At 34.0% G+C, this 25,372-nt stretch overlaps 2 protein-coding genes across 2 annotated transcripts in view; both read left to right on the top strand.

Moving 5' to 3' along the window:
• Window positions 1-25,372, top strand: part of LOC134846061 (CCR4-NOT transcription complex subunit 2-like) — a 421,605-nt gene that overhangs the window by 227,951 nt on the left and 168,282 nt on the right. The window lies entirely within an intron of this gene.
• On the top strand, window positions 1,653-25,099 carry LOC134846546 (glutathione S-transferase 1-like). Its single transcript, XM_063863925.1, has 7 exons — window positions 1,653-1,839; window positions 2,146-2,468; window positions 2,957-3,070; window positions 4,188-4,294; window positions 23,712-23,916; window positions 24,379-24,503; window positions 24,884-25,099. Exons 1-7 carry the CDS (start codon window positions 1,785-1,787, stop codon window positions 25,002-25,004), a joined length of 1,050 nt encoding a protein of 349 aa, XP_063719995.1. The 5' UTR covers window positions 1,653-1,784; the 3' UTR covers window positions 25,005-25,099.

Raw genomic sequence — 25,372 nt, 5'->3', positions numbered from 1 at the left:
AGGGCTCTAATGTGACATATCACTTGACCCGTTCCAATGATTATTGGTGTTACCTTACTTAACTTGGAAAAGAAACTAAAATAAAACAAGGATAGCTACTTACTTTGCAAGAAGCTCAGATTGTTCCGACCATACTATTTAAAAAACAACAGCCAAAAGTTTTCGTCAATTTAGTATCGTTTTTTCCTGGTGTTTATAGAAAGATCGGAACATAAAACTAGAGCTTAGGTCATTTGACAGTCAGAGGAAAAAGTGCAAATTGATTAAAATTTTCTGTAAAGAAAATTTGGATAGAAAAAAAACGAAAATTTTATAAACATTTTTCAATATTTTCTATGCGTTTTTGTTTTTTAAATTTTGAAGTTTTTATTCCAAGAACCCGCAAAAAAAATTTCGAAAAAACTTTACAAAACTAAAACTAAAACTTTTTCGGGATTAATTAACCTTTTGTAAGCTTTTGAGCAAATCAAATAAGATATTGTAGGCCTGCTCGCTCGTTTTATGTCCTTGAAATTAGACCAAACATTCGAAATTTCAAACCTTTTTTCTCAACATTGGAAAAACTATTAAGAAAATAGTTAAAATCGTTCGAATTACGATTTAAAAGACTTAAATTTGATGTATCACTAAACTCACTCCGATGATTAATTGTGGTCGCAGTTTTTACGGTCGCGGTTTTTAAAACAGTTTTTGGCCCGATTTTTGAAGACATACATTTTTTGATATAATTTTTGTTTTACGAATTTGAGAGTAAAAGAGGCCAAGGCCAAGAAAATCTGTTAATGAAATCTATATAGAGTGATTGAAAATGGCACTGTTCAAATTTTCAAAACTAAATTATCTGATAAATATTTTTGAAAAAATCAAGATAAAATAATTAAAGTCTAGTATTTAAGTTTTCCGATTTACTTCAAAAATGGCGTTTAAAACCCATTCATCAATTTTTCTTTCAAACAGTTTCAAGATAACTAAGGGTTTTGAAATTAAGTTCGTGTCGGGAAATTTAGTTTCTTATGGAACAAATAGGGTATAAACTGATTGTACATTGTGGCAAAGAACGGAGCAGCCCAGAAAAAAAGCCACAAAAACTGCATGTATATCTTAACCAGGGATACTTAAAAGAGCTGAACAGCTCGTATGTTGGTCCTTTCACTTGTAGATAATCGTCATAATTAATTTAGGGCGTGGAAGAATGGGGGCACCTTCCTACCCTGCAAGGAATCAACCCCGGACCACTCGTATTTTCATCTTTTTTTGGCATGGTGACCCTCAATTTTTTCTAGAGACGCCTTTTGTGCAAATAGTTTAATTTTGAGAGGGGAGCGCGCGCCAAAAAACGCAAACTTTTGGCTTTTTTTCTCATAAAATTTACCTGCAGTGTAGACAAGTTTAGCAGAAAAGAGTCTGAATAGGCTTTATAGTGTTCTTGGGATCTTAAAAAAATATATTTGGTTTGATGGAAATTGAAGAAATTATCATCTCACACATTTACTGCGTTTCCTCCGCTACCAGACCTGACCTTAAAATGGCTATGTTTGTTTCTAAAATTTGGCAATTGTTCTAAATTACCGCACCAATCTGCTGTTGTGATTTGTACGAGCATTCAGACAGGGACTCCTGAACGTTTTGTTCTCAACAAATTGACCATCAAATTCTAATCTTAGTCTCTTAACTAGATTATTTTTCATGTATTTTCTGACGTTATTTTTTGTATTAAAGCTTTGGTTATAATCTCATAAACAATAACACGTATTCGTGCAGATTATCAGTTTTGTACAATAAGAATGATTGAGCACAGAAATGTTTACGATACCTCGTATAGGTCAAACTTCAGCCAAGGTGAGTTCATGGCGTGAAATATTTTAGAAAGAATTTTAGAAGCGAATTTTAGAACCGATAGTTTCTAAAACTATCGCCAAAATGAGAAACGTTTGATAAAACTAAACTTTTGTTTTTTCAGAAAACTTTTCAGCCAATTTGAAATCATATTTACCTTTCCTACTCAATATCGCTTAATAACTCGTGAAGAACAGTTATTACTTCATATTTTTAACAGTCGCGCTCAAGTCGGGAGAGGCTGTCCTTAAATGGGGTAAAAGTTGTCCCCCCGCTAGTCTTCCTACTGATTATACCACTGTTTTTTAGCGTTTACTCCTCGTGACGAAAAACCATGGCGCAAATTCGAACCCATAAATGCAGATCCGCCTACCAAACAGTACTCACGGAAATCAAACATGTCTCACAGGAGTAACAACTCAGACAGAGGTCACGTAGCCACGCTGGGGGGATCTCTTCCAGGAATATTTCACTCGGAACCCCAGCCGGGTGCCTCGACTTACGCCAGGGCTGGAGTTGCAAGCTCGCAGGGTATGAATGAAGTGGGCTCGAAGCTGGTCATGTCTCAAAATATAGCAGCCAAAGCGGCCGAGATTGAACACAGTATTCAAGCTGAAAGAGCCCAAAAAGAGGTAAATTCTTACATCTTTTATTTTTTTTTTCATTCAGTAAAATATTCCGAACTCCGCTAACTTTGCAGCTTAAGTTAACATAAAGATGCAGTCTTTTAACCATTTGTCTCAGAATTGCGCGCCAGAAAAAGAAGAGAAACAGTCTAGCAGTTGTTTACACGAAATCGCTTTCTTCTGCTGATTCCATTATCAGCCGATTCCGCAGCTCTGGTCACCGCAACAGCTTTTGCCTTGACATGAGTGTACATAGATTGGCAGTCTTTTATGGGCTGGTGTCCGATCGCGTTTGCATTTCTAAATTAAGCTTCGTAAAATTGTTTTCAAGGACGCGTCGGAATCTACAGAAAAAACCATAGAGCAATCGGAAACGTTTTTTTTGGGTTTATGAGATAAAGTTTCGGGGTTTTTAATTTTTCACATCTATTCGTTTTTATTCGAGGAACGCAGCCAACAGTTTATTTTGGACTTGAAAAATATGGATTGTGTAGGTGAGGCGCGTGATCGAGTTCTACCAGAACAGAGGGAGTCCCAACTGTGCAGTGGTGTTGTTAGTGGCCAGGTGGCTCAGACTATCCATCAACTTCGTCGACATCAATCTACAGGTAGATAGAGGGCCAAACTGATGACACCAGTGACGCCCTAAAGGCCAAAGTCGACATTTATATGTGATAATTGAAACTTCAAGAAGCAGTTATTACATACCATAAAGATTTTTTTTTACAAAGTTTCACCTTTTCAAAGTTTTCAACCGCCTCCTTAAGTAGATTCCAAAAAAGCAGATTGACATTTATTATTGATAAGACTCTGGACATTTATTCTTGTCAATTTTTGCATCTCTCAGGAAAAATTTTGGGCAAGATAAAAATTGTTATGCAAGATTAGACAACACGACTAGAGGAACTGAATTGCTTTCTTTTAAAGATGAAACAATATAGTGAAGTACCGTTTCATATGTTCAGAAAGTTCAGAATGTTCCGACCAGTCTTGAAAAAATACACAAAAAAAAAGTTTTTTCAAATTAGTGTCGTTTTTCGGCGTGGCGTGATAAAAAGATCTGAACGAAAAAAATAGAACTTAGGCATATTTGAGAGTCATAGTAAGCTAAGTCAATTGTAAAACCGTTTTTGAAGAACAACGAGTACAAAAACGAAAAAAAAAACTGAAAAAAATTTCAAAAATTTCAAAACTTTTTGCAAAAAGTTTTTGAATTATCAAGTTTTTGATATCCAAAATTGCGCAAAAAACTCCAAAACTACCTTTACCTGAGTAAAACTAAGTTTTCAGGGCTTAAATTAAGCTCAAATAAGCTATTGCAATTGTTAACTATCTTACTAATTGGCTCGAAATTAGACCAAAAAAAAACTCTAAACAAATCGCACTGTCGAGAAAAACCGCTTTAATATCATATATCACTTAACCCTGTTCGATGATTTTTTGTGGTAGCTGATTTTGCATGGAAAACAAAAAAAAAACTAAAACACACCCGAATTCAAAGTTCCTCCCCATTTTCAATGGTCGGAACAACAAAATCATTTTTGAGAAAAAGAGCAGAACCTTTTTCTACTAATAATAATACTCAAAATGAGACAATACCGCTTTTATCAATTTTAACATGCCGTTGTTCAAAGTCTTCATTTTTTGTCTTGGTTATTTAATCTAAACTTTTTAATCTTTTAAATGGTCTTTTCCGTGGTGATTGTTGGTGTTTTGGGGCTTTAGAACCAGAACAGTGTGGAGGAGTTGAAGAAAGTGAACCCTGTGGGACAGGTCCCTGTGATCATAGACGCCGACGGATTCACCCTCTCCGAATCGAGGGCAATCATGAAGTGAGTCCACGAATCAATGAAGGGAAAAAATAAGCAATGAATTTGGTCAAATCAAATCAATCACCGCCCCAAAGTCAGTTTAGTGTCACAACGGGTGCTTAAAGGATTTGGATAAAAATGTGAACCGTGAGCTAGCATCACTGTGAGCTGAATAGTGACAATAATAGACCCCTAATCAAGAAGCCATTTGAAAACAGCCATTTATTTTTTCTTACGTCTTTTTTATTATTAAATCATTATGAGTTAGGACCGAAGTGTAACTCATAGAGTAATTTCGGATAGGGTACACCGTCTGCTCGTCACGCTATCTTATTTTCGGCCGGATAGATTCGTGCAACTTCTTAGTCTAATACCGATCCTAATCTTACTCTTATACTATCTAGTCTCAGGTTGTTTAACTAGTCTCTGCTAGGCTCAATAGATCTAGGGTATACTGGTTTATTGCGGCTGCTGAAGTGCTCGGGAGAGTCCAACTAATTTCTAAGTTAAATTCAAATCTCTCTGGTGCTGAAATTACAAGTAACTTCAGCACTTACAAATAAGTGGGTTGTTAGTTAGATGGATCATGATTGGTTAATATTAAATACTTTACATTGGTAAAACATTTAATTTATCCAATCATAAAATGTAGTTTAGATCAGGTTCCACCCATCCGGGTTTTACAGAGTTTTTTAGAATAGTTCTTCTGCAATTCGAAGGATGGATGATGGACGTTTGTTTTTGGCGAACATCATAATTTTCTTCCGTTTCCTCTTTTGTTAGGGAAGTTCCAGGAAGCTGGAGTTAGAGACATAAGACGTTGTGTCTTCTAGTGACAACGACTACGTCTTTGCAACAAACTCAAATCTGATTTCAGAATGGTTTGCTATGTCAGGTTTTTCTGTTCTGCGTGGAGAACTTCTTTTGTGTATGATCTAGTTTGGGAATGGCGTGGAGATTGTGCGTGGAGGGGATGCCTGGTTACTCGGATCTGTACGTATACTTGAACATCGAGGTGGTCATTGGTCTAGTTCAATGAAGTCCTTTTCTGCGAGGTCAAGTCGTACTCTAAATCCTTTGAGTTGTGATTGTGAGCGGCATATCGATTGTAGTTGGTCATTCTCTCTCGAGTGTAGTGGGGTCGTCTTGTCTTTTGATGTTCGTCCTTGGTGTTGTATTCTGATCTATGTATTGCATCATGTGATTTTACATTTTATAAAACTTTTATTAGTTTAATATTTTTTAATAATGATTTTAGTTAGTTGTTTTCACAAAAGCTTTTTGTTTTAGTTCGGTTATTTTGAAGAGTTACTCACACTTGAGTAGCTCTTATTAAAAATAGTGGTGTGGTCACAAAGCGTGGATGTAGCGCGGTGGGTTAGGCCGGCTATAGAGCATGCTCAGGACGTCCTTCCTGGTGGGTTAGGCCAGGAGTGGGAGTATGATTTCATGCGGTTTTTGTGAGGGGTCCTGTTATGTGACAACGTTTTATGTTGAGTTTGTTGTGGTCTTACTTATGTTTTGTTGGTTGTGTCCTTTTTTCAAAAATCAAATTGTTTGTGGTATGGGTTTGTCTTTCGACTTTTTTGTGTTTTATTATTTCTTTCTTAGACTTTATAATAGTCTTCAAAAGAATAAATTATCCAGTTTTAAACTGGGTTAATCCGGTTTGGGTACCGTTGGTTTCTTTTTCTAAGTCATGCTGTTATTCTATGATTTGTGGTATTTAGTAAGCTGCGTTGGTTAGTTTTGTTTAGTATATGATTCCTTTCCAACCGGGTTAAAGGAAAGTTTGAAACATGTTATTATATGTTAGAGTTGTTGAGTGTGAAAACTTGAAACTGAAATTCATTATTTTAAACAATTCTTCGTGGGCGAGCTGTGCGAGTGTGGATAGAATTTCTGTGCGAATGAATGAAAATATCAAAAGGTTAGTACTGCATTTGCATTTATTTAATGTACTACATAGAATTTAGAAATTTACTGCTAGTCATGGGGGAATATTAAGATACAAATTTTCATCATAATTAGATTTACTGCTTGTGGGGGAAAATTTTAGAAACGAATTTACTGCATTGGTATTAAATTTATAAATTTATAAGTGTAAGAGATTAATAGAATTTTTGAAATCTGTTTGATGAAATTTGCGATTTCTATTTGTCTTTTGTGGTTTTTGTAGGTGATCGTCGGATGAAGGCTAAAAATCTAAAGAAAACATGAATAAAGTATGGTGAGTTTTTTAATATTTTAATTAGTTAGTAATATTCATTTAATTCATACTTACCTGTTAGTCGTCGGGGAAAAAACCGTGGGGGAAGATGTCGTGAATTAGTTCTGAAGTTGTTAGTAGTTTAGCTAAGATGCGGATGATATTTTTAGTTTGAAGCAGTGGCCAAAGCAATTGAAGTGCCTTGATAGTGGTTAGTTCTTCAGTGCCAACTGCAAACTCATAAGGTGTGTTTTGGATTAAGTTATATAATTTGTGATTGAATTTAGTGTTGTGGATGAATTCTAAAATTGGGATTTCTATGGGTTGTACAAACTCGTGCGGGATAAGGAAGGGTCGGGATTCTTCGGCGTTGAAGGTCTTGGTAATGGGACAGAAGATGTACATTTGGGTTATGGGGTCATAATTACGAAGAATACCATGGAGGTTAGTGTCTTTAATACAATATGTGAAATTTAGGAAAAATGGTGAAGTGTATTTGGAATTAATGAATTGAAAACGATGGTGTGGTTGTCTAGAGGGTGTGTGTAGGTCAAAGTGATTTTGGATGAAGCGATAATAACTATATGTGTGGGTTTGTTTAGTGCGCAACATAATATCGTGTGAGCAGTGTAAATCTCTTTCGTGTGGTGCAAGGAAATGAAAGGTTAGTGAAAATATTTGGAAGCGTTCTTTAAAACTTTCGTATGCTTGTGTGTCTGTTAGTGCTTCTGAAATAATGTGATCAAACTTTCGGTCGAAGATGTTTAGTGTGAATGTATATGGTGTCTTGATGAAAAATTTCTCGGTAATTTGTGGATTAGCGAAGCGATCGTCGTCTAAGAATTGATCTTGGTTAGCTCTGATGATGTTGTGATCATAGTATTCGAGTGTATATTCGTTAGCTCTAGGGGCAGTGTGTGTTTTTAGTGATTTTTTATATCCAACGTAAGTAAATTGTCTAGGTGTTAGTGGTGTAGTGAGTCGATATAGCATGTCCGTATTTCGCTCTATATCGATGTGAGTGTTAGATAAAGGTAAGCAAAGAGGGTTCGTGAAATGATAATATGAGGTCCAAGAGAGAGTAGGCATTAAAACGTATTCATCTACGAAGTTGCGTGTTTCGTTAGTGTCGTGGGGGGTGTTTAAGGTGTATTGTGGGAATGAGGGTAAGGTGATGGCTAAAAATTCTTTTGTGTTAGTATGCTTGGGGTGGTTGATGTATTCACGGGCTGTTCCTGGTTTTGCTGGGAAAGGATGGTTGGGGAACTTTCTTTTAAAAGTGCGGTAAGCTCTATTAGTGTTGAGTGAAGATTCAGTTGATGTGGATGATGGTGCTAATAATTCAGTATAAGTTGAAGAGGGTGTAGGGGTAGGGGGGTTGGATGAATTTATTGTGGAGGAGATTTGGTTTATGGTTGGGGTATTAAGGTGGTAGGGTTGTTGTTGAAGGGTAATAAAATTATCTAGCTCTGGGGAGATTCGGGGGGTGTCTGGAGAATGAGATGATTGGTCAGAATGGTATGAGGAATAGGTTGGGGTAACTTGGGAAGCATAAGAGGGTGTGGGAGTAATTGGGTCAGGGTTATTGGATAATATGGGTTGAAAAGGGGGTTGAGAAAAATTAGAAGAGTTATGAAAATTATTGGATGGGGATGGTTCTGAGTCGGCGAATTCATCGGGGGTTTCAATATTCGGGTTATTTAGCTGTGAGATGGAGTATAAAACTGAGATGTGTGAATTAGTGTCGGAATTCATGCCTGATGTTACATTACTAGATGGAAAATCGGGTGGCGGAAAAGCAAAAAGTGGTATTATTGAGATTGGAGAGGTAAGATTGGTTGGGTGGGAATTTGATCGGTGTAGTGATCCAAGTTGGCGGCTCATCGTGGGCTAAAAAAATGATTATTTTGAGACTGAAAAGCGGTGGTATGGGGTTGTTCAATAATTTGTTCATAAGTATTATCATCTTGTGACTGGTGTGTCATTATATGTTGAATGGGACTTTGTGATGTGGTGAGTCGAAAATTTGGATTATGTGTGATGGCTAAGTTTCGAAAATTTCGTGGGACTAGGGATAGTGGATGGTTATTTGGTAGGGCTGGTAATTGTGGTGCCGTTGGCGTTATGTCTACATTGTTATGTTCTTCGTCGTATGTATTTTGTCGTGTTGTTATTTTTGTGTTATATTCTTTTATTTGTGCGTCTAAAAGAATTTTGTTTATAGATGTAGAAAAGATTCCAAAAAATCCTGCAAATAGTATGCGTGCTACACTTGCTTGTCTGTTTACTTGTGTGTGTATAGCACATGTGTTGTAGATTCCTTTTAAAAGTGAGAAAAGAAATCCAATAAAGTTAAACATTGCGTATAAAATAGTCAATTTTTCTAAGATGTAGTAGGGCCATCCTAGAAAATCGAGGATCTCATTTTTGAGTGTAACAAAGCTAAAAATGTTAATTGGTGATATATCTTGGGGACGGTATTTTTCACCGTTTAGATATATGTAATCTTTAATGTCCTTAAAATATCCGCTATAGTCTTGCGTGTAGATATCGGCAAATCCTGCGGTTTCTGCAAGTTTGCGTAAATTTTGGTCTATTGATTGTCTTTGTATAGTGTCCATTTGTGTTAATAATTCTTGGAATTGTTGTGTTCTAATGTGATGTTGAATATCTGATTTTGAATAGATTCCTATTGATTGTAAGTCTATATTTGGGTTTCGAGCAATAGCGCGAATGCTTTCTGGTGAAAATTTTTTGAGTGATTGCATTAATGTGGGATATGGTGTGAGAAGATAATATTTATTTTCATCAGGGTTTAGTTGTACTACATTGTGGCTGTTTTCTGATCCACATGGGACTGCGGTATCCCAGAAATAGGTTCTTCGTGAAAGTGTATCCACGAAATGTACTTTATTCTTATAAAAGATAGGGATTCTTTTATAACATCGTTTATCTTCAAAAACGTATAGTGGTGATACTTTTTTAGTACAAGTATAAAACCATAAGATGTTTCCTTCATAGTCTAAAAAATTTGATCTATTTCCAGATAATAAGTATCCTGCATAGGGTATTTTTAATACTGCTAGTGCAAGTGATTGTAATATTTGTGTTCGTTCTAATTCGCATAATTGGTGTAGTGTTTCTAATTCGGAGAGTGACATTTCTTGAAAAATTCGGCTAATTGTATAATCTAGTTTCATATCTAAATGAATATCATAGTGGATATTACCGAAATATGTAGTATTCATTAGTGATAATTCTTGTAAGCGTGTGCTTCTGGTGTCCTGAGGTTTTAGATGTCCACCAGGTTGTCCGTTGCTTTTTTGAAAATTAACTGGTATATAGGATGTTCCTTCGTTTAAAGGATGACCTGTGGCATATGGGTCGATTTTTATTTTTCCAGTGGTCATGTCGAATCCTTTTTCGTATTCAACTAATATTTCAGAGTATTGTGTTCTGTGAAGTGGATTCCTGTATTTACATGCGAGTTCTGTTTCTTGATATATTTGAAAACGTGTCAATTTATTTTCTATATTGTCTATGTTTCTAAAATTAGAACTTAGTTTTCGTGATGGATGGACTTGTTCATATGGAATTGATTGTATAAAATATTTTTTGTGAAATTTTATCATGCGAGCGTGTATTTTTGCTACTTGAAATGTTGTACATGTATCTTCGGGGAACCAAACAATTGTTGCTTGTGTTCTCGTTGTAGGGTCGCAATAACCTTGATCATTTTTACAAGGTAATCGGATTCCTTGATAGATCATTGTATTATCTGATAAATCTCGTGTTAGTTGTATTTTTTCGAGTTGTATTTTCCAATCGAAAAACATTATTTCTTGGTATCCTTTATTTTTTGTGTCTGCTTTGCAGTTTGATGGGTCATTTATACCAATGTGTGGTATCCAATGTTTATCGTGTAGGTCATAGGTTAATCGTCCGTGTACGCCGTTATACGGGTATTTTTCGTCTAGTTTTATATGTCCTTGGTGTCTTTCAAGTTGTGATTGATGTACAGAGTCTGAAAAAACTTGAAAATTAACTAATTTTCTTTGGGAGTTTTTATTTTGTGTGATGTTTAGTCTTAGTAATTCATTTTTACAATCGTCGGGATTGAGATGTAAAAGACGTTCTATATTACTTTGATAGAATGATTCATGGTCAAGTCGGTTTTTGTTTCCATTCGAGACTTGTGAACAATGTACTTTCTTTTCGGAAAATGTTGCTGTGAATTTATAACCTGTAACTGTTGTTGCTCGGGCTTTTGAATAGAGTGTTGCTATTACATCTGTGGTTTCTATAGCTTGTGGTTCTGTTTCACATTGTGATACTTGATTTATTGCATATTTATGTAGTGTTTTTTGTTCAGTTTCTTCACAATCGTAATGTGTTACTAATAAATCTTGTGGTCCTGTACGAGGGGAAGGGTTAATGTTTTGATTTGAGATTACTAGAAAAAGGAGTTGGAGAAAAATTAATAATTTTAGAATATACATGTGTATGATAATCCTGAGTATGGATTATAAAATGTAATGTAGCCAATTGTGTTTTTGGTATATCTGTCGTATTTGTATATTACTTCAGTAGTTATAAACGGTGGTGGTAGTGATTGAGCTGTTATGTTAGGTGGATTTAATGGGTAGGGATGTTGGGTAATATTATTTAACTTAACTGTGATTTCAAACTTTAATTGTAAACTGTTTTGTTGGAGTATTTGAATATTGTGATCACGGATATCGTTGTGAATATCTTGGCGATATTGTAATCTATTAAGTGCCCAGTTATGAAGGCGGTTACTTTCTTGATGTTGTCCAAATAGTGGTGGAGGTGCTGTGAATGTATTCCAATCTAGTCTTAAAGGAATATTTATTGATGATTGTTCTCGATATCTGGCGTCGAGATTATTTGGAAAATTTAAGTTAAAGGGTGGTGGTGAAAACTGGCTTATTGATGGTGTTGATGGTAGTGATAATGTTTCTGGTAGTGATGAGGATGTTGTTGTATCCGTAGAAATATCTATGGGGTCATTGACTAAATTTGGTTCACCTTGTGTAAATGAATGTGTAGTCCAATATGGTAGTCGCGATGCCTGGTTTGGGGGGTTAAAGGGATTTTCACGTATTTGCTCAGATGTTGGTGTTGAACCTAAGTAATCTGATGGTAGGCTTGAGGTGCTACGTTGTGAAAGAAGCGTAGGGGTTTCTGGTAATATACCAATGGGGTTTTCTGGAGTGTTTTGTGATGGGGATTGAGGTATATCAAAATGAACTCGGGGAGTTTGAAGATTTCTGTTTCGTCGAGGATGTATAATTTGTCTATTTATTTCGACTGTATTTTGGTTTTGACTAGAATTTCTTATTCTACTTAGTTCTTGTGGTAGTGTTGGGTATAGGTTATATGTTGGTTCGCTTAAAGGTGCTTGTCGTTGGACTGGTTCTAGTGGTTCTGATAAACGAGTATGTCGTTCTTCAAAAGTGTATGGATTGTCTTGAAAAGAAATTCGTGTAGACGTTTGAGGATTTTGAGTAGTTGAAGGTGGTGTTTGGTTATCTTGGGATGATGTCGGTGAAGACTGATGCTGTGACTGTTGGGTAGCAATTTTTGATGGTTTTTTGAATTATTACTTTAGTGAGAAATTTTGTGTTTATTATAATATTCTTCCAAAAAAAGAATTAGAAGGACTGTTGCTAGGGCAAATGTGAGGATTGCTTTCTTTATACATTTACAGATGGTCAAAATGAGGGATGAAAAAAATGTTATGAAAATTACAAACAATAAAAAAATATCGGTTCTACTGAAAATTGTTCGTATCATTTAGACAAGTTGTTAAAATCGTACCTGTGGATATATTCAAGGGTTTTGGAAAGTTGGAGGAATAGTTCGAGTAGAGTGTAGAAAATTCAAAAAAATGTTACAAAAAATGATTAGGATTATTAGAAAAGATTCAAGTATATCAAAAAGAAATATTATAAAGGTTTCAAGTATTGTAAAAAAATGTTTAAGATTTATGAGTATTTGAGTAACTGATTGAGAGAAGAGCATTTAAGAAATGATCTCTTGGTCGAATATTTTTTGCTGTTTGAGGCGATTTTCTAGTGTGGTCGGATTATTTATTAGTTTTTGACAAGTGGGTTGAGTTTTGTAAAAAATTGTTGGGGGCAATTTTCATGGTGACTGGGAGGTCGTCTTTTTCTTTATTTTTGTTTGTCAAATGATCCGGGGTATGGTGAGATTTTTATACTTTAGGCTAATTAAAATCTTCATTTTGTTACTTTAGGCTAAGTTATCAAATTTGTTTTGGGGGTATTCGTGGTCTGAGTTGGGGAAATATTGTTGATCTTTGGGTTATTAGATAAGGGAGGGGTACGGTATTATGGTGATATTTATTTTAGTTGTCAAGTTGGAGTGATTTGCTTATTTTTGACCTGGAGGTTGTAAAGTTATAGTTAGAGATGTGCCTGGAGTTCTAGATTATTCGTCTAATTGATCTTAGTTTGAGTTAGAGAAAGTGGCGGATTGGATGAATCCTATTGGTCTATTTTGAACTAGAATTATTGCGTACTTGTGAGCATGTTATTTTGAAAAATTGAAATGAAAAATGTTACGGAGGTTTCAAGATTGTGAAGTATGAAATCTTAAAATTACTTTTTAAATTCTACTTTCTTTAATATTTTAGATTGGGGGATGAACATTTTGTAGTTTTTACGTGGTTGATTTCGGAGTCTTGTTGTTTTTCTATGTTCAGATTTGTCTATTTCTTCTTGGGGTATTATTTGTTCTGTCATTTTTCTATTTTTTCTTTGTTTTGGAGATTCTTTATGGTTTTGTGTATTGTTTTTGGTGGCGGTTGGTTTTGTGTTTTGATTTTCGGTGGGGTTATCATTTTGTTCTGTGTTTTTCAGATGTGGTTCATTTTGAATGATTTTTAATCCTGTGAAAGAATATAATTGAGTTAATTCGCGGAGTGCGTATTCTTTTGGGTAATAAGGTAATAGGTTGTTTCGATGTTGAACGATTTCTTTTGTGTTTGAGTCGGTAATTTTATATGTGACATCAGTGGGTTTTGCAATTATTTGGTATGGTCCTTTTCGAAGGGGTTGTAATTTTTTAGAAATTCCTTTTTGAGTATTAAAATTAGGTATTAAAACAAATGTTCCAATTTTTAAATCGGAGGCTGGTGTAAAACGTGAATTGATTTGTTCATTGATGTTTTGTTTTTGTAATAACTTTTTTGTTATTTTTTGATAAATTTCATTGTGTTTTTTATCTCTATTTAGAATCCATTCGGTGTGTGTACCGGAGGCTAGTTTAAGAATTTGTGGGTGATGAAAATGATCTTCATCGTGTGTATGTAAAGGTAGGTTATAACAAATTGATTCTTTATTTGGTTGACAATAACCTTGTGCGTTTTTATGAGAATTTGCTGTAAACATTATTGGTTTGCGTGGCTTTTGGTTAAAAACCATTTCGTATGGTGACATTCCTAAAGTTGTCGTTATTTGTGAATTATATGCTAAGGGAAATAATTTTACATTTGCTGACCATTCGGTATATTTTGTATCATTTCCGTTGATGATACATCTAAGATATTCTTGTAATGAACGGTTCATACCTTCGACTAAGCCGTTTGTCCAAGGTGCATGAGATGTACGTGGTTTGTGTTTAATGTTATATAAATGACATAGTGTGATAATTTCATTATTTATGAATTCTGTACCGTTGTCTGTAACTAAAATTTCTGGTAGTCCGAATTTTGCTATCCAGTGTTCATAGAGTGTTGTGTAAGCGTAATAAGCGTTACAATGTGGTACTGGGTTAAGTGCTACATAATGTGTAAATGCGTCAACAATTACCATAATGTAGGAGTTTCCTTCTGATGAGGGTGAAATTGGTCCCTTAGTATCAAATGAGATACGATGGTTAAAGTACAAACTTTGTCCTTTAAAATCTTGTTTTTGTGCTATTTGTTTTTGATTTGGGTAAGGTTTATTTAGTTGACATACTATACAATCATTGCATAGTACTTTTATCCAAATTGGTGCATTTGGGAAGTAAAAATTTTGTATAAAATTTGAATATGTTTTTTCTGATCCAGAGTGTCCTTTAATATTTTGTGTATGTGAAATATTAAAAGCTATAAGAATCATACTTAAAGGGAGACATGGAACTGTAGATTCATTCAGGTTATACTCTAAAAGGTCTGTATTTTCGTTAATTGTTGTGTTGTTAAATTTGCGAAAGTATCGGAGGAGTGTTTTGTTTCCTAGAATGGTTGAATCTGCTTTGATAGGTTTAGTTTTATATTTGTGCCATGATTTCAGTTGTCGAATTACTGGGTCAAGGTTTTGATATTGTTTCAGTGTTGAAGTTGTAATTGTTTCTGTTGGGGGGAGAAAAATGTTTTCGATTTCTAATTTAGATAAGGGTATTGTGTCAAGTGGGTCGTGAAGGTCAAAAACTTGATTTATTGTGTATTTTGAATCATTTGTTTGTGGTCCTGATAAATTTATTTTATCAGTTAAATCTTCTTTTTCAATTAGTGGAAAATGGTCTTTTTTAGGCGGGTGTTGTTTTGTTCGTTTTTGTTGGGTGTTATTTTTTATCCATTGAGAATATGAGATTGGTTTGAAAGTTGATGTTCCAAGTAAATCAACTTCATAATGATTATTTTGACAATCTAAATAAAGTGGGAAATGTTGTAAATTATTTATTTGTGATTGTTCAATATCAGTTTTTACTGCATATTTGCATTCCTATCGGGGTGATGTTTCGTTTTCTGCAAGGTAGAATTTTATGTTTTTGGGTATTTCAACTGTTGTTTTTCGTGTAAGTAATTCAGGTGGTGTATTTCGACTTAAGGTGTCTGGTAATGCAAGATTTTTTCCTGCAGTCCAAACTATATGTAAGTTTGGAAATTTCATTAGAATTAGTTGAAATCTGTAAACTCGGTGGTTTGGGTTAGATTTTTGTGTAAAGAGAAAGATTATTGGTTTATGGTCTGTGAATAGAACTGTTGGATGTTTTGATCCAAGTATCAGAAATTCATATTCTGTCAGTGTATATATTATGGCTGTACATTCTCTCATTAGAGTTGAGAGTCGTAGCTCTGCTTGAGTGAATAATCGAGAATTTGCTGATATGAGGTTCATTTTATTTGTACCATTATGTGATTGTAATAGTGCTGCACCGATGCCAAAGTTCGAAGCATCGCACATTGCATAAAATGGTTGATTTGAGTCTGGAATTGTGTTTGAAATTTGTTCAGTTAAAAGTTTCTTTATTTCTTCAAATCGTGTTTGATGTTCTGTGTTCCATTCAAAATTATTTTGTTGTCTAAGGATGTTATAAAATGGTCGTAGATATAATTGCATTTTATAAACATATTTACTTAAAAAGTTTAACATTCCAAGAAATTCTTGGATTTTCTTTTTATTTGTTGGTGGTTGAAGTTTTTGAATAGCGTCAATGCGTGATTTCAATGGAGTGATTGTTTTTCTTTCTATATTATGTCCTAAGAATTTAACTCTTGTCAAAAAGAAGTGTGATTTATCGGGGGCGGCCTTCAGATTTTCGTTCTGAAGTATTTGGTGATATTTTTCTAAAACATTGAACATCTCGTCTTTTGTTTGTGATTGCATAAAAACATCGTCTAAATAGGTGATTGCGTTTTTCTTGAGTATTAGTGGTCTAAAAATTTTGCTCATAAAAGCTGAAAATGCTGCTGGTCCTATGGATATTCCATAGAATAAGCGGTTGAATTCATATTGTTGGTTTCCGATAACAAATTGTGTTAAACGTCGTGATTGTTCATCTAGTGGCATTTGATTGTATGCACTATTCATATCGGCGGTTGTAAAGTATTTGCCGTTTATTTTTGTTAAAATAACTTGTATTGGTTCAATGGGCCAATTACATTTTGATTCATCTATGAGTGAATTGAGGTATCTAGCGTCGAGAACGATTTTTAATGATTCTCCTTTAGCTAGAATGATAACAGGGTTGATGAATGTGTTGCCTTTTGGTTGTTCTTCTTTGTTTACTGGTGATATAATGTTGTATTGTTCTAAAATATCGAGTAATCTGTTCACTTTATCATGTAAGTGAATTGGTACTTTACTTGCTCTCTGTTTTTTGAAAACTGCGTCTGGTTTTAACGGGAGATGTAGTGATGAACTGATTTTGCCAACATCGAATTTTGATGTTGCATAGACTGATGAATATTTAATTAGCTGTTTGGCTAATTTTTCGAATTCGTCTTGTGTTATTTGTGAATGTTGGAAATTAAACATTGTTAAAAATTTCTGTTGGTCCTCTGTGTAGTTACTTATGTTGAATGTAGGTTTGAAATATGGAGTTTTTGTGAAATAATCCGTATTTCTGTTTTCGTTACTTATTATATTATTTATAGATAATTCTTCATTAAGAATTGTAGATTGGCAAATATCTAGTAATTGGAGTATATTATTTACGCGATAGGCTTTTTCGTGTATTGGTGATATTGTAGCGTTGGTTTCACAATATCCTAAAAGTCCTAAAGGTAATGTTACTTGGTAAGGTGTGTTGTTATAGACATGTAAGGAAATGATATCGGAATTCGAATTTTTCAAATATTTTATGGATGAGATTGTGATTTTGAAAAATTTGTGAATAGGTTTGAATTCAAATTCTGACATATAAAATTTTTGTTTGTTTTGTTCTTTATCATATTGGTGAACTTGTTTGATTGAAAAATTATAGATATTTCCTGATAGTGGTTTTAGGTGTTTTCTTTGTTTGTTAAATATCGGGTAGAATTTTGAAAAGAATGGTGGTTGTTTATTTAATCTTTGAAAAAATGTTAAGGATGTTTCTTTTGTTTTTGTATATTTATCTTTGATTAATATTTTACTATTTAGTATGTTAATTGTTGGTATATACTTCGAAATAAATGGTATTCCAATGATATTATATTTAATGTCAGTGATATGGAATATTTGTTTAAATGGCTTATTTAAAATTTTGCTTTGTTCCATTGTTCTGGTGGGGAGGAGAAATAATTGGATTTTTCCGTAGTTTATCAATGTTGATCCTTGTGCTGTTGCTAACTTACTGGAGGTTTCAAGAGGTATTAACTTTGGGTGTAAAGTTTTTATTTCATTCCATGTGGGGATGTTTATTATGTTTGATTCTGCTCCTGAATCAATTAAAAAATCTATTTCAAGGTCTGGTGGTTGAAATTCTTTATTTCTTGGGCTTTCTAAGAGAAATGGTATTGTCCAAATTTTTTCTTTGGGTTGTTCTTTTTGTATATTTTGATAAATGTGGTTTGTATTCAAGCATTTTGTTTTGGTATTTTTATTGGTTTGATCTGTAGTGTTAATCTCGTTTGTTTCTTGCGTCGTTGGTGTGGAATTTATGGGTGTAGTGTAATAATTTTGAAGAAATTCTGATTGATTTTCATATATGTGTGATGAAAAGGGTTGTTCATATATGACAGATTCATAGTCATTTTCGACTTTTATCATATTGATAGAAAGAGTGTTTTCAGTATCACTTTCTGAATCTGATGATGTACAGTTTATTTGATTGAGTTGTAACGTATCAGTTACTGTGTCATCAATACCTGGAGGGTCTGATGTTGTTTCTGGGTTAGATTGTACTTGATTGATTTGTCTTTGATGTTTAGGTGTACTACTTCTGTGGCGATTATTAGAATTATTATAGTTATTATTATTCCGGTGTGGTGATTGGGAATAATTTCTATAACGATTATTATAACTTGGTTGTCGATTTTGTGAATTATTTCGCGATCTGTTTTGGTAATTATTGTTTGGTCTGTTATAGTTCGATCTATTATATGAGTTATTCCTTGATCGATTGTTCGGGTAATTCTGGTTTCGGTTGTTTGAATAACTTCTATTTCGATTATAGGAGTAGTTTCTATTCCTATTGTATGATGAATTTCGTGATTGGTTGTTTGGATAGTAGTTATTTCTTGATTGGGAATTAGATCTAGAAACAAATCGTTGTGTGTTTGAATTTGATCTGGAGTAGTTATTTCGACTATTTGGTCTATTGTAGTGATTTTGTGATGAATTATACGTGTTTCTTCGTTCTGGTGATCTTCCTCTATAACTTGAGTTATATGGTGATTGATTTCTGGTATAATTTGTATTGTTCGGGAGTGGTTTTCCTGAACTGTTGTTGCTGTGGACTGTTTTGTTCGGTAGATTTTGATCTTTTTTCATGTATTGATAGAATGATTTATTTGGTTCTTTATATTTTTGAGGTTTATTTTGATTGTCTTGCTGTTTTTGTCTACATTCGGAAATACTATGTCCGTATCGTCGGCAATAATTACACCATTTTTTGAAAGATGGTTTGCCTTTAAAGTTTGGGTTCTTTTCGTAGATATTGAGTATTTCAGTGATTTTTTCAACGAGGTCTGTCTCTGATTCCTGTATATTATTAATATTAGTGGGAGTCGTTTCAATTCTGTTAACGTATTGTAATTTCAGATTTTCCGTTTCTTCTAGTTTCATCGTGATTTCTGCTTGTTCTAATTTGTCTACTAGTTTTCGAAAATCTAAATCGGGTTCTCGAATTGAAGAAGGATGTGATGCTCTCTTTTTTATTGCTATTTTCCTTAATTGTGGTGTTAAGGTCATCATTAAGATTTCTGTCATCTTTGTGTTTTTATAGTCATGTGTATTTAATGAATATGCTTTTCGAACTAGTGTTTCGATTCGTACTGCTATTTGCTTGATGGTTTCGTTTGGTAATCTGCGAATTTCATTACATAAAACTCTTTGTTGTTGTTTGTTTCTTTCGGAGTCAAACATTTTTGAAAATTCTTGTGTAAATCTTTTCCAGTTTGATTTTATTTCTAGAGGTAGTACTGAAAACCATTTTTGGGCTGCGCCATCTAAGGTTGTTTGTATTAACGCTGTGCGTCGATGTATCCAATTTTGATGTAGTGGCGTATTTATTGGTTCAGGTCCAATATTTAAAATCAGGTTTGCTGTTACTGCATTTAAATAATCTTCTACAGAGTATTCAGGGTCTGTTCCTGTGAAAACCATTAAAGGTTTGTTTGATGTTATTGATGATCCACCCATAAGGTATGGATTCATTGTCATTTGTAATGATTCTGCTGCATTTGGCATTTGAGAAAAATTTGAAAGTTGGTTTCTTGTTATCTCATGTTGTTGGAGATAATATGGGAGTGGTATTTCATTTTGCATTTGTGATGGTTGATACGAGTGTGCAGTCATTGGATTTTGTTGTTGAATTGGTTGAAAAGATTGTGTATTAATTGGATTTTGTTGTTGAATTGGTTGTTGATTTTGTGCATCTATTGGTTGTGGAGAAAAATTTCTATGATTTGTACGTGTTCTCTGTATTCCTTGTCTACGATATTCTTGAGTATTTTGTGCAAATATATCTGGTTGTAAGAAATCATCATCTGAGGATAAATAATCCATTTGATAAGATGTCTGTTTTTTATTTTTATTTTGTTGAAAAAATGGGTAATTTTCACTGTGATCCCGTGGAGGATTTGTTTGGAAATTTGTTGAATTAGGTTGGGCCATTGGGTTATCCCAATTTCGAGATCTTGTATATTGGTTAAAATTTCTTTGTGGTTGATTATATGTTTTTGATGGATGTGTATAATTATAATTATGGTCTGCAAAGTTGTTTCTAGTGAATGTTTTGCGTGTTTTTGGTGGTATTGTCATGGGTCTGTATGTTTGGTAATCCATATGTGAATATTTAGGGGCAACCGAAGGTTTAACGGTTGATTATAAGGTTACCTGTGTTTGTGAAGGATTTGTATTTCTTGGTGTTGTTAAATTTGGGCGTATTGGTGAAATACTTTGTTGTGTAGTTGTTGTGTGTACAATTTCTTCATTTATGAAGTGTGATGGTGTCTGGATATCTTGTTGAGTAAGATTCCTAGTTCCATTGAGGTTTTCATTGTGTATAACTGTAGAGTTTAAACTATTATTTTGTGTATCGGGTAAAAATGTATTATAGTTTAATGGTGTTGCATCAATTGTTAATGGTATTACTCTTACATAATCTCTTATGTAAGATATTGTACCTATTGCTTGACTTGAGATTGATTGTGGAAAGCTTATAAATGCGGGATGAGACCATTCGGGGTCCCAAACATAATCTGATTGTTCTGTGATAGCGGTATCATCGTTCGAATTTTGGGGTCTAAAATTTTTTCTTGCTTGTGCAATTAAATCAATATTGTGTGTGAAATAATCTATTATGAACCATGCCAAAATTTTTTGTAGATCGTGTTTTGTATGTTGTGAAACGTCGTCTTTCGTGAAATTTTCTTTAATGATGTTTAAATAACTAGAGAGTAGTGTGATTTCATGTCGTACTTTCAAATGTTTAGATGTTTCTTTTGGTGAGACATTTGTTATTGGGATTTCGTTTTCTAATATCGAAATATAACTATATATTATTGCGAAAACTTCATTGGTGAATATGGAGTTTGCTCTTTGTGAGTTATGATATTGGATGCTTTTTATATATTCTGAAAAAACTTTTGAAAATTCTAAATCAAGATCGTCTGTTTGAATTGTATATTTTCTATTATTATGGTTTGGTGAGGTGAATTCTATGGAGTAGATTCCATACTGTTGTGTTATGTTGCATATATCTTTTAGATAGTGATCTATGATTTGTCTTTTGATTTTTACATCGGGGAACTCTGTTTTACATGGACTGATTCCGGGTTCAAATAAATTTACGAGTAAATTTTGACAAAATATGTGTTGTCCTCTATCAGTATCTGCGTCTACTATAAAAGGAAAGATTTCATCATCATCTGGAGTTTCTTCACCTGGAGTGTGCGTTGAGCTCATTTTTTCGTTCGATGACTGTTAATATGTAATTATTAATGTGTCGAATTGGTTGATTCCAATTGTATAAATGTACTGGTTTGTGTTTGTACTGCTTTTTTATTCTTCTTTTTCCTCTTTGTGATGAATTTGAAGTTGTTTCTGAGTCAGAGAAATATAATTGATCGTGAATTGGGTAATTTTTATCTATTGATTCTTTTAGTTTGTAAAGTTCGTCTAAACTGTTGGTTTCTGATTCTGAAAATGCGTTTCGATTTTTTGAAAATCTTTTTCGTGTTATTTGTCTTTGTTTCGTTATTATTTTTCTTTTCAGTGTTTGTCGTTTTGTTCGAATGTATCCAACTGTTTGTGTATGAGGTGTGATTACAAGGTCGTATTTTTTGTTATCTATTTCACAATTGTGTAAAACGATTGTTTGTTTATTTCCTAGGTTTTTAAATGACATAAGGTTTAGAATGACGGATGCAAAGGGTTGTTAAATGATTTCTATTTTCCTAAACTGTTAGTTCTTACGATTTTTTGCTTAGCTTAACCTGGGTCTGTTTGTTCAGGGTTGGAGAGAAAAGTATATCGATTCCGAAGAATGATTTTTTACTTTCTCGTGGCTAGTATAAGTTAAGGTGTTAACTTACTTAATCTTACTTAGGGGTAGTGATTGTGTTCAAGGGTTGGAGAATAGTAAATCGATCCACAAGGTTCAGGTATAATTAGAACGCGAGTAGTTCGTTAGATACTATTTTAAACTTACTAAGTCTAAGATTTATCCTGGGTCTGGTAAGAGGGGGGGTCAAGTGAAGGATGAATAACCGAAGTTCTTCACTGTTTATCCTAATTTGAATGATTAGTTTTGTTTAAAAATTTCTATTAGTCTTAGGTCTTTAGAAAGGGTTGGGTAGTGAATCGACGTTTGAGGTCGTTAGACACTAATTAAGTGGGTGGGGGAGAACAAAGTTGTTCTGTTTGATCCAAGGATAAGCCTTGATGATCAAATTTGAAATTTAATTAAGTAGAAAATGATTTAAGATCCAAGGATAAGCCTTGATGATCTGGTTTTAAAATTAAGTGAATTTAAGTTTTAATAAAATTTTAAATGTGTGTAAAGGAAAGATTTAGTGTTTTGATGATATTAGTGGGTTTATGATTGCTGTTATGTTTTAGATGATGAAGCTGGAACAACAGGATGATTTATGATTACTAACCATTTATTGTCATGCTACTAATTTTTATTTTTATTTTCCAATAAATATTTTTCAAACATTTTTTGTATAATACTGCAGAGTTTTAGGAAAACGATCTTAGATCTTTTTATCAATCGTTATTGTATATTAATAATTTTGTTTAGCGCCTGAAATGATTTTGAAGAGTAACTTCAAGGTTTTATGTTTGCAAATGGAAATCTAAATTCATTGCAAGTAGTATTCGAAATATAAAAGTTTGTTCTGGCTTTTGCCGAACTATCATATAACTATACGGCAAGTTTCTACTTTGTCGTATGTCGTCTTTGGTTCGAGGTCTTCTTCCAATTCCGGGTAGTTCTGTTATGGTTCGGAATATTGGCTCTGATCTATTGAGTCGGAGAGACATTTCAATTAAATTATTGTCGTATAACATTTTTGTAAATGTTTTTGTCTAATTTCTAATCTATTTTGGTTAATTCTAATCTATTAAGGTCTTGTTCGAGACTTATGGTCGCACCAGATGAGTTAGGACCGAAGTGTAACTCATAGAGTAATTTCGGATAGGGTACACCGTCTGCTCGTCACGCTATCTTATTTTCGGCCGGATAGATTCGTGCAACTTCTTAGTCTAATACCGATCCTAATCTTACTCTTATACTATCTAGTCTCAGGTTGTTTAACTAGTCTCTGCTAGGCTCAATAGATCTAGGGTATACTGGTTTATTGCGGCTGCTGAAGTGCTCGGGAGAGTCCAACTAATTTCTAAGTTAAATTCAAATCTCTCTGGTGCTGAAATTACAAGTAACTTCAGCACTTACAAATAAGTGGGTTGTTAGTTAGATGGATCATGATTGGTTAATATTAAATACTTTACATTGGTAAAACATTTAATTTATCCAATCATAAAATGTAGTTTAGATCAGGTTCCAATTAAAATTTCTCTTGACTCATGAATTCGCGAAGCTTTCGTTTTCCTCAAAATCACCTTTTAATTTTAATCAGGATTTTTAAAAGTTCATATACATCCAACTCTCTAAGCTGGCAGAACTTAATGTTTGTAACGTATACTCCTAAAAGTGTTCACCTTTTTTCACAGGTGCTTTGATCATGTGTATCCAAATTTCAAGTGAAAACACATGAAAAACACGAGGTTAATTTCTGACTTGTGACTTTTTTTCTTCTCCCAGGTACCTGACCCTGAAGTATGCCTCCAGACACCAACTGGAGAGTCTATACCCGAGTGACCCTGCGAGGAGAGCCCAGATAGACGCCATGATGGACTACGAGCACTCCTCTCTCGCCCCCCTCGTTAGGAATTACATCAGTCTCTTCCTGTTCGACAGATCCCCCGACAGAAACCACAACATGGCTCAGCTTCAGATACAAATCAATGTAAGGAATTGTATCATTGTTACTTTGGTAACGGCAAAATTGGTTGCCTTGGATATAGTTTGGATTTAATTTTAATTTTTGGTCTAGTTCGATTTGCAACACATTTTTTGGTAAGCAAACAATGAAAGGAATCAGAAATTGAAGTAAGTTACGTCTTTTTTTTCATGATCTGTTTTTGGTCAATTTTTTGTTCCAGAAGTACCAAAGGCAGTTTAACAATTAAGCAAGGAAAAATTAAGCGGGAATTCTAAATCCAAAAATTACGCCTTTCTTTTTTCATAAGATTTCCTTGGATAATATTGAAAAATTCCAGAAGAAAAACCAAGTTTAAAGAACAATAACTACATGCAAACTTGAGTCATCAGAGATCGAAATGAATCGAGTCGGTAAAATGATATAATTGTTGCATTAAAAATAGACTCAAACCAAAAAAAAACTCAAACCAGGACTTTTGTTTCAAAGGATGTTCTGACTTCTCTCAGCCAGTTCCTCACAGTGCGTCGCTTCTTCGGCAATGATGACGTCAGTCTAGCCGATGTCCTGCTAGGCCGAAACTTGGCCATGTTACAGACTGCGGGATTCTTCAGGTGGGTTCATCATGAATATTGTACGCCGCATAATGAACTAACCACTTCATGATTCTGTTCAAAGTTTTGTTTAAAAGAACCGCAAAATGTTAATAAATAATTGAATTTCAGTACCCAAAAAGTACCCAAATAAATCAAGATGGAATCTCAAAGTCAAATTATCGCATTCATAAATTAGAATAATCAATTATGAACTGAGACTTTTCAAGATTATTTTTATGTGATCGCCCCACACCCGTACAAAGTACAAATATGACTCCTTATTGTAGCAATCATTCAATAACAGCCTCTCAGCGTATCTATTGAATTATTTTTAAAAAATTAACAAAATAAGGGCATGATATGACATACTAAATTGGAGATTGTTTGTGGTTACTTAGACAAGAGCAGAACTGTATCTCCAACCTGATGAACTGGCTGGAGAGGATGACCAGTCTCCCCAACTGGCATGAGTGCATGGAGGCTGTCAACGGACTCATTCTGTCCAACTCCAACCAGTGACAAAAAGACTCATTTGTTAAAACTACTATTACAGTTTAAATAACCTCAAACGAAAACAAAACCCGACGAAATCTTAATTAATAATTGAAACAGCAGATAGATGTTTGCAACCTAACTCTTGGGCTGCTAAGGACTTTATTGAGACATTTTACCATCAATGCAAACCGATATGGAAATCAGGGGTGGATCTAAGATTTTCTTGATAAGGGGGCGGCTTCTCAAAAAAACGTCGAAAATTTTGTCGACCTTTTTTTATGTCGACCAAATTGATTTTCAGAGCTCTTCCAGTTTAAAAAAAGACCCTGTTTTTGTCGAAGTTTCTGCGCCGCAGGCAAAGTTTTGCAAAAAATGGGCAAAAAATTGCGTTT

Source organism: Symsagittifera roscoffensis, chromosome 5 (genome assembly GCF_963678635.1).
Source record: "Symsagittifera roscoffensis chromosome 5, txSymRosc1.1, whole genome shotgun sequence".
NCBI classification, from domain to species: Eukaryota; Metazoa; Xenacoelomorpha; order Acoela; family Convolutidae; genus Symsagittifera; species Symsagittifera roscoffensis.
The sequence above is the reverse complement of the archived record's forward strand: the minus strand, read 5'-3'. Positions and strand labels throughout refer to the sequence as shown.